The following is a 13,734-nucleotide window of genomic DNA, read 5'->3' as shown; positions in this document are numbered from 1 at the left end:
TGTTCAATGCTGTTCTTTCAAACCCCACTTTAGGGAGACAGTCCTGTCTGGCAGAAAATAAAGTTTTGCATAATCAACTTTTAAAAAATTGAGTAATGGTTTTTATTCTCATTTGGTGGGATTAATAGTAATAAGAGAGATGTAAAAATAACAGAGAGAAAAGACAAAAGAGAAAATGGAGAGAAAAGTCTCTAGTCAGTAAAACAGACAAGAGCAGAAGAAGAGACAGAGATGGAGAGAGTACATCATAGAGACATGTACAGGGACAAGGAGATGCAGTGAAGGAAGAAGTAGAGGTGACAGTTGAGGAAAGATGACTCTCATCAACAATATCTATCTAGCCACTTCTGAAACCAACCCAGCTTCCTTACAACATCAATAAGATAAGATTAAGTTGGATGCTTATCATTTGCAGCTACAAAAATTACTGTTATTGTTGACTGTGATCTTTGAAAAATGAAAGTGAGCCCCAATCAATGTGACTCCACAGGACACATTTGGAACACCAGTGGTCAGAGGTCACGGCATCTGTCCCCCAACAATTCCACCATGTTTAGTTGCACTGTCCTCACCAACCCAGAAGAGGCTGGGATGATGTGAGAACAGGACACTGAAGAGCAAAAGTCTAAGCCCAGGATACTTCCGATCACCTTTGTAGCAGAAACCTGTACTTCCAGCCAGTTTGGCTCCATCACCTTGTTCCACACCACTCCCACGCACCCCTGCTCAGTTACGGAGGTTCAGGATACATAATTCATAATTGTGTTTAATTATGGAAAGGAGGCAAATGTTTTCAGCGCATCTCTTCAGCAGTCCCTTGGGACAGTGGAAACTGAAGGCCTGGGGTCTGAGTAGATGGTGCTGCAGTACACAATGGTCTCTGGAATCAGCCCAAGAGCAGAGCCAAAGATAGAGCCTTGGGGAGTCAGGGAATCACAACAACTGAGCAGGTGGGTACACTGCCCCCATGCTAAACTATGAATCAGAGAGGGACAGGCAGGCTGGCACAGGCAGGAACTGAAGGCAGGGATATGCAGATCTTACAGCAAACTCAGTCAAAACATTCTCATGGATCACTGTAGGAGCCCTGTGAGACAGAGAGAGGGGGTGGTCACCAAAGGTCCTGGAGATACCTGACTCTCCTCCTGGATTCTGCTGAGTTAGACAAAGAGAGCTGTGTCCAGGCCCTGCCACCACCTTCCCGGTCACCTGTGCAGAGATGAAGACAGCTAAAGGGGGCACAGAGCTCACAGGACACAAACGTGTGGGAGGTGGAAGAGAAGCCACCACCCCCAGGGAATATGAAGGATCTGATCTTTTAGGTAAACCAGAAGGATCGGTCTCCTCTACAGGACCGTTGGTCTCTTCCCACCACTAAAAATGCCCATAATCATGGTCTCTAGTGTGGGGCACAGAGCAGGCAACATCTTTGTTTCTAACCTCAAGACATGGCTCAGGCTTCACTCAAGACACCAGTCAAGTGATGATGGCAAACCCCTGCTCAGGAACAACCTCTGGAACTTCTATAGGCCCTGGGTGTGACACTCTTACCCCACAGCAGAGACAGGCTATGAACTAGAACTGTGTCAGGTACACCTGTCTCATGCCCTTCCCTTATACCCATGCCCCTGCCTCATCACCCCCAGATAAGAGCTAAATTATTACCTGTTGCGGGAGGTCCACGGGGTCCTATAAAAGGAAATCATAGAGAGAGTTCTTGATATTAAAAACAGGGGCTCTCTCATGTAGCCCAAGAGGCAACAGGAAATGCATCTGTGTGCACTAAGACCCTGAACATTCCCCAATGGAAGAAGCTGCCACCAGAAGGAGGGAAAAGCAAGGCCCATGCTCCCTCAGTGGTAGAAACTTCTGGAAAGGAGTCAGTAAGGCAATGGTGGACAACGACAGAAGCCCCAGGATGAACTCCACTGTAGTTCTGTGGTACAGTCACACAACCAGTAAAATCAGATTCCAGTGTCTCCTCCCAGGATCTCCTGTGTCCTCCCACCCCAGCCCAACTCCTCCCCTCAGCACAGCCCACCACCCCCAGTGTCCCCAGGGTCCTCACCCTTCTGACTCCTGTGACGGACGAAAAGGCCCAGCCCGAGGAAGATGAGCCCCAGCACAAAGCCCCCAATGCCGCTTAGCATCTTGCTCTGGGCAGACTCAGACTGTGCACCTGGGGAGCAGAGCCTGGGTGTCAGCTTTGTCCCCACACATCCCAACAGCTCTGAGAGCCTAAAGTCCACCTGAGTTGCAAAAGGTGAAGTAGCTGGGAGGACCCGGTCTTTGCTCTGACCCTATCCAGGGTAAGGATGAGCCAGAAGATCTGAACACAGTGGTCAGGGGAATGGATAGGGGTCGCCAGATAAGAGATCTAGAAGACAGCTGTGAGAGGGAGAGGCTAAGTGGATGTTTGCACCACACAGACATATGTTGGGCCAAAACACCCAGGCACTAGTTATCACTGCTGATTCCTCTGGATGTTAGGGACGAGCTCCCAGTGTATGCAGTGATCTCCCAGAACTACTGTCGGGAAAGACAATGAGGTCTGGGTTCTCCTGGTGCCCTTACTATGAGGCAAGAGATCTTGTTTCCTGTAGCTCTCAACTCAGTAGTGGAATCAGACTATACAGGACATGAGACGGGAGTGGGTGGCATTGGAGGGATAGGGTGGTGTCAGCATAGGGACGGGGTAACAACAGCAAGGAACCCATGTCATGTGGGGCCCACAGAGGAAGAAAACAGTTTCCCTTACTCCACTCCACGGTGATGGGACTCTGCAGGCTGGGGTGCTCCACGTGGCAGGTGTAGACGTCTCCCCGCTCAGGGGTCATCTCCAGCATGACCAGGATCTGGTAGGTCCAGTCCCCGTTCTTAATAAGCTGTGTGGACTCAACTCCCTCCGTCTGCTCCTGGCCATTCCGGAACCAGCGCACTTTGATCTGGGCTGGGTAGAAATCGGTCACCGAGCAGACCAGCCTGTTGTGGTGGTTGAGGACCTCCTTCCTGGACAGGGAGATGGTCACCTTGGGCTGCTCTGGGGAACAGAGGAGAAAAGACGGTGAGTGAGATGGGGGCACGTAGAGGGGCCCCATGGGGAAGAGGCAGATGGGAATGCCTGGGCCTTAGCTCTAATATTGAATGAAGACAAACTCCACAAATATAAACTTAGCAGTCACTAGGAAAAGAAGAGTGAGCAGCCCTGCTCTTACATTACATGAAATGTATTAAGGCAAAAGAAAATGATTGTGATTTCTTCAAGTCTACCATTTTTGAAGAAAAAAAAATCTTCAAAAATAACTCCAGTACATTACTTCCTTCATCTGCTAAGACTGACATGCACAACTGCACAGACATCTTTCATGACTGACTTTATATATACACCGTGCCCGCTACCCCAGAAGTCATCTCCCTGCATTTTCTTTATCCATTCTGGGTGAAAACAGTGTACATGTTTAATGTGTTTCATGAATTGAGGACATAGTATGTTCTCTCATCCCCCCCCCTCCCTTTTTTCCCACAGTCCAGTGCGTTAATTACTGTTGCCTTGACTGGATTCCCTTGCTGGGAGGAATTAACTCCCAATGGGACCAAACAATGATGGACTCTTTCAGTTGAATAACAAGGTCACCCGAAAAGCATAAGCAACTTTGAGTTAACAGTTCATATAGTTGTAATATACAATAGTAAATCTGGACACGATGCTTCTTTAACATGCCTCCAAGGGGCTCTCAGAGTGTCAGGGAGTGTGCTGAAGAGGAAATGCACTAAGGAAGGCGATGTCTAGGGGAATTCAGCTTAAGTGAAAGCTTCAGAGAGCATCCCAGCACTGTCCTCGAGAGGAGTTAAAGTAACAGACATAGCAACGGCTTCATCCAGGATAGGGCAGTTCCCCCATAAAATGGAGCCAGGACCCCTTAAAGTAACTGCTAGTTCTAGGGTGGGCATGGTAAAGTGCAGAGGTCCTCTCCCCAAGTTGGCAGTTAGGACACTTGCTGCTCTTGCAAGATGTTGGTTCAGTCCCCAGCATCATTCTCTTTACTGTCTGTAACTCCAACCTCAGGGCTCCAATGATGAGGCCTCTTCTCTCGTTTTTAGTACTTTCCCCTCAGATTTTGTATCACAAACTTTTAGTATGGTCCAAGTCAACACAGTCTACTTCAGAGAAAATATAACAGAAAAGGCTTCAGGTCAGCGCCAAGGAGCAAACAGCCTCACAACACAACCTTGTCCTCAAAAGGGCAATCAGGGAAACAGATTAGCGGCGAATAACTACTCTGCACCAAAAGTTAAAACACATTACAGGATCATGGCCTTTCCCTTGTTTAACTTCCCTGGGTTGGCGCTGGGTGGGCCGCACAGGTCAAAGGGCAAAGGTGAGAAGGGAGGGAGACCCTGGGGAGGTGCTAGGTAAACAGGGAGGAGGCTGTGGCAGCTCCTCCCGCTGGGAACCCTGGCTGCGGTGTCCCCTCAGGCCCACGCCCCTAATGGCCGCCGCCTCCCGCGGACCCTCCCTGCGCTCACCACGCCGCCTCAGGGCCGTGGGGACCTCCGTCTCCTCGTAGTTGTGTCTGCACACCGTGTCTGCCTCGGCCCGCGCCCGCTCCAGGAGCTCCTTCTGGCTGTTCCAGTCCTCGGCGTCCGGCCGCCCCAGCTCGGTCACCGCGATGAACTTGCCCACGTCGCTGTCGTAGCGCACGAACTCCTCCCGGTTGTAGATGTACCTGGTCACACCCCGCATGCGCTGCGTCCCGTTGGTGTAGTAGCACAGGCCCTTGAACTGGAACACGAAATCCCCTGCGGACGGACGCGGTCAGCCCTGGGGCGGCGCGGGCAGCGGAGACCCCGGAGCCCGCGATCTGACCCCGCGCGGGCTTCAGGCTGGGACAATGCGGTCTCCAGGGATCTCGGAGCCTCGGGAGTCGTGGTCGGAAAGGGACCCCGCCCGGCTTTAGAGGGGTCGGGACTCTGAGTGAACCCGGTCTCCACGGGGCTCCCAGACAGTAACTAACAGAAGCTTCCTTCTGAGTAAAGAAGAGTTCAGTCGAGCGACTGGCTCTTCCTGACAAGAATATTCCAGGAAGCACCAATGGCCCTCTTTTTTTTTTTTTTTTTTTTTTTTTTTTGCCAAGCGGTGGTGACACACAACTTTAATCCCAGCACTCTGGAGGCAGAGGCAGGCGGATCTCTGTGAGTTCTTGGCCAGCCTGGTCTACAGAGTGAGTTCCAGGACAGATTGCAAAGCTACATAGAGAAACCCTGTTTAGAAAAAAGAAAAGAAAACAACAACAAAAATTCTTTAATGGGAACATTCAAAGTTGGGTGGGGTAGAGAGGGTCTGGGTAGAGTTTTGAAGTGGGGATGAATGTGATCAAAATACACTGTACGAAATTCTCAATGAACTAGGAAAGAAAAATACCACAACAACCACGTGAGATTCTCTCCTAGGTGCAAAGGGTCCTGACTTCCCCGACCCTAGGGGGCATTTATTCTCAGAGAGCCCCAGCTGGAAGACAGGTGACCTCTGGGCCCTGCCCTGCTTGGACAGTGACTCAGCAGAGGATCTTTTGGTTTGGTTTGGTTTTCTGGACAGGGTTTCTCTGTGTGACTGCCCTGGCTGTCCCGGAACTCACTTTGTAAACCAGGCTGTCCGGGAACCCACAGAACGGAGCACCTCAAAAATAACCAGAGAAGTTAAACTACGCACAGGCATTCGTGGGGCGGGGGCTCTGTATGAAGTAGATAAAGCACTCCCCTATCTCTGAACTGAGGGGTCTCCCGTGTGTATCACAGATTTCCATTCTGTGCCTGACTTTTTCTGGGAAATTCAATTTACCAACCCAGAGTCCCCAAGCTTCCATTTGCTGAAGAAATTTAGACTCCTGTCTGCTGGTTCTCTCAGGGTTGGATGCCTAGAGTTTGCCTCCCTTAAACCTCCACACCACACCAGGAACTGTCCTCAAATACCAGGACTACAAGACCATCACTGACCCGTTTCCCCATCTCGGGATCCAGCATTTCCTCCAGACAAGTAGCTGGGTGTGGGGGTATCCGGGGTAGGGTGGGGGGCTGCTATGCCAACCCTGCTGTTTCCTCAACTATATCCCCCTGTTCCCTTTGTCCTATCCTGGGTATTAGATTTAAACTCTGTCTCCTCCTACTTCAATATGCCAGCCTCAGTCTGGGCAGTAGGCACGATCCTAACTTCAATACTAGAATATAGAAATAAGAATATAACTTCACCCTCTCTTTCAAATAAAGGAAATCTATGATAAGAGACTGTTTTAAAATCGGAATCTTACCATGCCCCCCCCCACATCCCAGCATCCCCAGGGTCCCTCAGAACCATACCCCCAAAGTGTTGGCTCAGAGAGCCCTGCCCCGCACTTACTTGGGGAGTCTCTGCCCTCGGCCCCCGGGCTGCTCTGCACCATCAGCACCGCAGCTGCTGCAAGGAGGAGGCTGGGGACCTGCACAGCCATCTCAAAGGAAAAGGTATTGGCAGCCACCAGGAATCACACCTGCTGTGCCCCTTTCAGAGAGCAAATATCTGTAGATACCTCTATGAGTACTGGGTTGATCCCAGGATAGGAACCTATCAGCACCAGAGCTGAAGTGTGTCACCAGTCTCTGGGCAGACATTGTTTACAAAGGTTCTCTGTGCTGTGTGTGGTTGTATCTTCATGGAATCCACTGGGTGAACATTTGAGGTGACAGTTCCTCTCAGTTACAGGGTAAAGCTGTCCAAACTGCAGACTGCCTGGGGGGGGGGGTTAAAGAGACAAAAGAGGAAAGCGAGTCAAGTTTACACAACTTCGGGATAGTTATTTCAAAACTGCTGTTCTCATACTTGGGAGTTAGTAGGAGAATTAAAGAGGAGCCATGTATCAGGGGCAGAGATTATCCTCTGTTATGTCTGACACTGAGGAGCCTCAGGTAAGGAAGCAGAGTTCTTGGGAGTCAACAAGTCACTGAACCTCTTTCTAATCTTGGAATTCTTGTAAAATGTAAACCATGCTCTGTGCACTGTAACCTAGATCTTCCTGTGCACACAGTAAAGAGTGATGTGACAAGGTTAATAATGAGAATTGCCGTGTGTGTGTGTGTGTGTGTGTGTGTGTGTGTGTGTGTGTGTGTGTGTTGGAAATAGCAGGTCAGTGTGTGGCCCAGATCTGCTGACTCAGGAATCTTTCTTATGCAGGAATCTATTGCATTCATGAGATTCCAGTGAAAATCCTTGAGAAGTTAATTAATCCAACTTTGATCTTATGAATTCCTCTGCTGTTTAAATCCTCCACAACCATGAAATAGGTCAGCAAAGAAAAACTCCATAACTGTTTAGGACTTCCAGACATAGTCACCTTTAATTTCAACAACAAGAAGTCGAAGACCTAGAGCAGCTGCTTCAGGAAGGATGCTCACAGACTTGCCACACTTGCCAGCCCGAGTGTCAGCCATCAATGTCTGCTTCCAATCCTGTCTGCCCAGGTCTGAGCACATGCTACCGAGTCTACTTATCAGTCAGCTGGAGCAGTGCCTGGCAAACACCAGCGACTAAACACTAAGTCTCTCTCCCTTGTTCAATGGCACTATCTCTATCGTTTTAGATCCTAGTTAAACAGGAGACAGGACCTAAAAGCAGACTTGACCAGGGAAAGAGGTAGAGACGGGGCAGCAAGAACATCCCATGTGGGCTCTCACAGAGCAGGTGAACTGCAGCACTGCTGGGGTCCACACTGCCCACACTGATGTAGAGAACCAGACAGGGTCGGCCATGGGCTCCCAGCAGCTGTGGTGCTCAGGGTGGACACAGATCTCCTCAGCCTACACAGGGAGCATAAAGGGGATCATCAATGTTAGATGTGGAATGGTTGACAAATAAACATGGTCATATGGGGACCTTGGAGATGGATGCTCTCAGTGTCCTCACCCCCACCTCAGACCTCCACACATAAGCTGATGGCTCTGCCTCTCCTGCTCCTTTTCTAAGGGGGAGGCGCCTCAGCTCTGTCCTGGGCTGTGAGGGAAGTCTGTCACACAGGGGATTTCCAGCTCTCCCGGGCCTCTTCACACAGGTTTTTCATCTGGCAACAAAAGCATCACCAGGAATCTTTTTCTGATTGGCTAAGATTGCATTAGGAAGGCAATGCCTTGGCCTTCTGCCAGCTCCTTCATCCTAGCCCAGTCTTTTCTAGAGTCTTCTGCAGGGTTCTAATCAGACTATCACACAGCATCCCTGGTTCAGCCATGTGGGGTGTGGGGCAGCATCCTCTCTCAGGTAGAGAAAGGAGACTACGGAGACTATGATCTCTGTGAGTTCAAGGCTCCCCTAGTCTACAGAATGAGTTCCAGGACAGCCTGATCTACACAGAGAAACCCTGCGTCAAAGAAAGAAAGAAAGAAAGAAAGAAAGAAAGAAAGAAAGAAAGAAAGAAAGAAAGAGAGAGAGAGAGAGAGAGAGAGAGAGAGAGAGAGGGAGGGAGGGAGGGAGGGAGGGAGGGAGGGAGGGAGGGAGGAAGGAAAGAAAGAAGGAAAGAGAAAGGAGACGGCAACACCAGGTTCTTAAACAGGAAACTTTCCATCAGATGTGGCTTGGTGTAGAAGGAGCTGCAGGAAGGCCTGCTTTTCGTCCCGCCCAGCTCCCACATGGTTAGCTTTATACCCAAAATAACAACATACAAACTGTATTCATTTAAACACTGCCTGGCCCATTGTATCTAGCCTCTTCTTGGCTAACTCTCGCATCTTGTTTAACCCATTTCTAATCTGTGTAGCACCACAAGGTGGTGGCTTACCAGGGAAGATTCAGCAAGTCTGACCTGGAGGCTGGCTCCATTCCATCTGGCCCAGAGAGGAGAGGCATGGCGATTAACCCACTTTCCTTCTTCCCAGCATTCTGTTCTGTCTATTCCACCCACCTATGTTCTGACCTATCAGGCCAAACAGTTTCTTTTTAATTAACCAATGAAAGCAACCAATAGAAAGAAGACCCACCTACATCATTTCCCCTTTTTCTGTTTAAACAAAAAAGAAAGGCTTTAACTTTAACATAGTAAAATTACATATAGCAAAACAGTTATAAAGCAAGAATTACAGTTACAATATTTATATCTATTTTATCTTTATCATAACAATGGAAAACTATAACCATCTATCTATTCTTCAACTCCATCAAAGACTCCAGAAGGATATGATATTACCTAAGTAAACAAGAAATAAGCAACTTCCAAACTCTAGAAATGACAGAGACATCTTGCTGCCTGGACAGTCACCCAAAGTTCCTCTGTACCATTGGGGCATCAATCTTCAGCCTTCAGGCCTATAGTATCCAGCAGACATTTCCATGAAACAGGAATTTCCAAAGACAGTTCAGTCACTATCTGCTGTGTCCTGCAGAATGTCTTGCAGACTCTTTCATGAATCAGGAACCCAGAAAGATCATTTCACCTTTAGGCAAGTTCAGCAGTCCTCTCTCTGAGGGTTCTCTGTGTCCAGTTTATGCATCAGTCCAGGCAAGAGCAGTTTCTTGCCCAAATGGCTATCAAACTCCATAAGGAGCCTCTTCGATGCCCATCTTCTTCTTGAAGTAGATTGATGCTACCAGGAGCAGACGTGTCTCATTGTCATGAAAAGCCCCAAATTATTAAAACATTTAAAATGCCACGTTCTACAGTCCTTGAAAGATATTAAGAATGCCTATCTAACTGAAATATATCTTTATATATCTAGAAAATCTAACATGACTACAAGCTTGATTATTATTGATGATTATTATTAACAACCTATATACATTACATTTTTAAATGAACTACACAATCACAATACCTTAATCAAGATCAGAAATACATATACATATAACAAAATTGACCTTAAAATCCATACCAATGCAAATTATTCATATCTATATCACATCCCCCTTTAAATGTAAAAGAACATTTATAAACAATATTTGGGAATATGGGTGCAGTTATTTCTCCCCAAACTGCTTCGTGCTGAATGGGGGTGCTGTTATTCAGGTCTTTCATGGTATAACCTGTGTGCTAGATTCATCTCAGTCGGCAGTTGAGTGAAGTAATTTTTTGAGGGTGTTCACAGCAATCTTCAGGAGTGCGTGGTCTATCATACCATATTGGGATAGAAGCAATCCACAAGGTCTCATCTTCTGTGAAAACAAAAGAAGAAACTCTTTTCCAAAGTATCATATCCTTAGATCCAAACTCTGAAGTCAAGGTATTTTCAAAATATCTATATTGGATTAGTTCAGCATCATTTATAAACAAATATCTTTTAGCAGCTGTTGCTCATTCCCCAGCATTCAAACAATTCAAAGAGAGCATAATAGCATACTGATGGAGGTGGGTCATCTTTCTATCTGTTGTTTCATTGGTTAAGTAATAAAGAAACTGCCTTGGCCCCTTTAATAGGACAAAAATTAGGTAGGCGGAGTAAACAGAACAGAATGCTGGGAGAAAGAAGCCGAGTCAGGAGTCGTCATGATTCTCCCACTCCAGACAGATGCAGGTTAAGATCTTCCCTGGTAAGCCAACTCGTTGTGCTACACAGAATATTAGAAATGGGTTAGATCAATATGTAAGAGCTAGCCAATAAGAGACTGGAACTAATGGGCCAGGCAGTGATTAAAAGAATACAGTTTCCGTGTAATTATTTCGGGGCATAAGCTAGCCATGCGGGTGGCTGGGTGCCGGGGACACAGCCCCGCCGCTCTTATTACTACAGCATACAGTATCAAGGTAATCTGTGTATTTTCCATCTTTGTGTGGCTTTATTTTAACCTCTATTTCTTTTATTTTTACTTTTACTTTTTGAGACAAGTTCTCTGTATATCTTTATCCTGGAATAACTCTGTAGACCAGGCTGTCCTTGAACTCTCAGAGGCCTGTCCATCTCTGCCTCCTCAGTGCTGGGATTAAAGGTGTTTGCTACCACACCTTGAACTCACAGAGATCTGTCTGTCTCTGCCTTCCAGGCGTTAGGATTAAAGGCGTGTGCTACCACACCTTGAAGTCACAGAGGTCAATCTACCTCTGCCTCCCAAGTGTTGGAATTAAAGGTGTGTACCACCACACCCAACTACTCTCTTTCTTTCTTCCTTCCTTCCTTCCTTCCTTCCTTCCTTTCTTTCTTTCTTTCTTTCTTTCTTTTTACTTTAAGAACTTTAACTTTTAGCCTGCATATATTTTTAACACACTGTAAATCATTTAGAGGTTTTCTTTGTTTGTGAATCTCTCTTTACTGTATCTCTCTCTCTTTTTCTGACCACATGAGCCTTTAAATTACTGAGCAATATGGGTAGGATTAAAGCCATGGCTTTGATGGCTGAATCCAGCCCATTCCTTAGCTTTTTGTCCTCATGGCAGAGATATCAACTGTAGCCATTTTTATTGCCACAACTCTATGGTGTTTCAAGGTCCCTGCCAGCAAGCAAGCTGCAGCATTGCACTCAGAAACCACACTCAATTGGCCTGCCTGTCTGAAAGAGTCAAAGTTTGCCCTGGCAGTATGGACCAGAACACCAGCATTTTAAAACAGCACAACTTTTTTCCTGCTATGGCTGAAAACCGAAAAGCATGCAGTCAGCTTTTATCAACACCATTTTAGTGTTTCGTGGCAGGACCTCTTAATGAGCTGCAGGGTTTTGCAGCTAAAGCTGAGTCAGGAAGCCTCTCTTAGATGAGAGCGCTTCCTTGCCTATAGCAAGCAGAGCAGACCCAAGAAATTGCTGCTACCAAGAAAACATGCTTTACTCTATTCTTCCCAAGCTTTCTCAGGCTTTCTGTGGATTCAGTTATCCATGTCTGGGCGCCATTTGTAGTAGCTTGAACATTAATGTGGTTTTCTTCATGTTTCTGTTTTCTCAAAAGCAACAAATGCATAGAAATAGTTGTTAACAAAAACAAAGCCTTTGACAACTTCCTTCAGACAATGGTTAATGCCTCCAGAATATGAAAACCTGCAAAAATTCAACACCAGAAAACCTCAAGTCTTCCAGTCACTAAGTGAGAGAGTGCTCTGGAGGAAGAACTCTAAAAAGAAGAAACACAATGACGAACAAATATATGAAAAAGTGTTAAACAGCCTGAGACATCATGAAGTAAAAAAATTAAAGCTGCCCTGAGACCCCGTCTCACCCCGGTCACGGCCACCAACCAGAAAACAAATGACAGCGAATGCTGGAGAGGAAGGGACCTGTGTTCACTGTGGGCAGATGTGCAACTCAGTGAAGCCACCATGGAAATCAGTGTGGAGAGTTTCAAAATCCTAAAAATACAACTATGAAGCCTAGCTTGGTACCGCACACCTTTAATCCTAGAACTCGAGAGGAAGAGGCAGGAAGATCTCTGTGAGTTCCAGGCCAGCCTAGTGTACAGAGTGAGTCTCATGACAGCCAGGGACAGAAAAACCCTGCCTTGAAAAACAAAATAAATAAATAACAAAATATAATAAAATAGAACCACAATGTGGCCCAGCTCCTCCCGCCCCCTGGGTGTGACCTGAGAGGACCCAGTCCTACCACAGAGATATCTACAGACCATGGTTATCACTGCACTGTTCTCAGTAGCTAAGAAATGGAGCAGCCCAGATGTCCATTGTGACAGACGGACGACAAAGAAAACATGGTGCATAGAAATGGAATTATATTCACCCATAAAGAAAACTGAGATCATGAAGTTAGGAAAATAGATAGAGCTGGGAATTACTGTATTAAATGAAATAACCCAGATGCAGGAAAACAAGTGGCACAGATTTTCTCTCATATGAGGATCCTAGATTTTAATTTTTACATATGGAGGTAGTAGGTAGATTATGAAGCTAGGGAGATCACTAGAAAGGAAAAGGAGCTGTTGGATAAAGGGGGCAAAGGTACAAAAGAGGGCAGTAGAATACATGTGTTGGCCAGGTTCTTGTTGACCTGGTACAAGCTAGAGTCTTCTGAGAGGAGGGAACTTAACTGAGAAAATAAGATTGATCTGTAGGCAAGATGGTGGGGCATTTTCTTTATTAATGATTGATGTGGGAGGGCCCAGCCCATTTTGGGTGTTGGCAGCCACAGGTATATAAAAAAGCAGATGAAGTAAGCCATGAGAAACAGGCCAGTAAGCAGTGTTCCTCCTTGCACCTACTTCAGCTCCTGCCTCTAGGTTCCTGCTCTAACTTCCTTTGATGATGGACTTTTGGTTAGAGTGTTTCATTGCTGTGGGAGCACCTTCAGCCAATAGCTGCTGAAATACTAGCCCACTGGGGTGTGGTCTATTTCTCTTTTTAAAAAGAGTGGCAAGCCTCAGCTCGCTCTCTTGGTTCCAGCTCTTGGTTCTAGCTCTTGCTCCAGCGATTAGACTCCTTTCCTGGCTGTCGGTGTTCTGTAAGTTTCCCCTAAAATAAATATCCCTTTTGAATCCAAACTGGTGTAGGATTGTTTTGACCATTATCACAGCAAGACACAGAAACCCCAACTAAGACATTGTGTGACATGTAAGCAATGGCAGCCACTAGAGCAGCAACCAGCAGGAGCAGAGCTGGAGGACAGGGAGAGAGATGAGGAGGAAGGCCAACAAAAGCATACAGGTGTCAACAAGCCATAATGGAACCCATTGTTCAGCATGATAATTCAAAAACCTATTATTAAAAATAGGAGTCGAGGTTTGAGAGGTTAAGGGCAGTGGGTAGTGGGGGTGATCAGGTGGTGAACTAGGAGACAAGTCAGAGGCTTGC

General features: G+C 46.8%; 1 protein-coding gene across 1 annotated transcript; it reads right to left on the bottom strand.

Annotated features, from left to right (window-relative positions):
- Window positions 1–308: 308 nt before the first annotated feature.
- LOC130861815 (rano class II histocompatibility antigen, A beta chain-like) lies at window positions 309–6,509 on the bottom strand. Its single transcript, XM_057751013.1, has 6 exons — window positions 6,395–6,509; window positions 4,528–4,800; window positions 2,759–3,040; window positions 2,069–2,179; window positions 1,666–1,689; window positions 309–1,087 (listed from the first exon to the last, which is right to left on the bottom strand). The coding sequence occupies exons 1-6, from the start codon at window positions 6,483–6,485 to the stop codon at window positions 1,074–1,076; spliced, it is 795 nt and encodes a 264-aa protein (XP_057606996.1). The 5' UTR covers window positions 6,486–6,509; the 3' UTR covers window positions 309–1,073.
- Between the last annotated feature and the right edge of the window lie 7,225 nt (window positions 6,510–13,734).

Source organism: Chionomys nivalis, chromosome 19, assembly GCF_950005125.1.
Source record: "Chionomys nivalis chromosome 19, mChiNiv1.1, whole genome shotgun sequence".
NCBI lineage: Eukaryota > Metazoa > Chordata > Mammalia > Rodentia > Cricetidae > Chionomys > Chionomys nivalis.
The sequence above is the reverse complement of the archived record's forward strand: the minus strand, read 5'-3'. Positions and strand labels throughout refer to the sequence as shown.

Coding starts and splice junctions, on each gene's coding strand:
- LOC130861815 (XM_057751013.1), bottom strand. CDS start 6,485: ATGGCTGTGCAGGTCCCCAGCCTCCTCCTTGCAGCAGCTGCGGTGCTG. Junction 3,041..4,527: donor CACGGCCCTGAGGCGGCGTG/GTGAGCGCAGGG, acceptor TCTGTTCCCCAG/AGCAGCCCAAGGTGACCATC. Junction 2,180..2,758: donor TCCCATCACCGTGGAGTGGA/GTAAGGGAAACT, acceptor TCTGCTCCCCAG/GTGCACAGTCTGAGTCTGCC.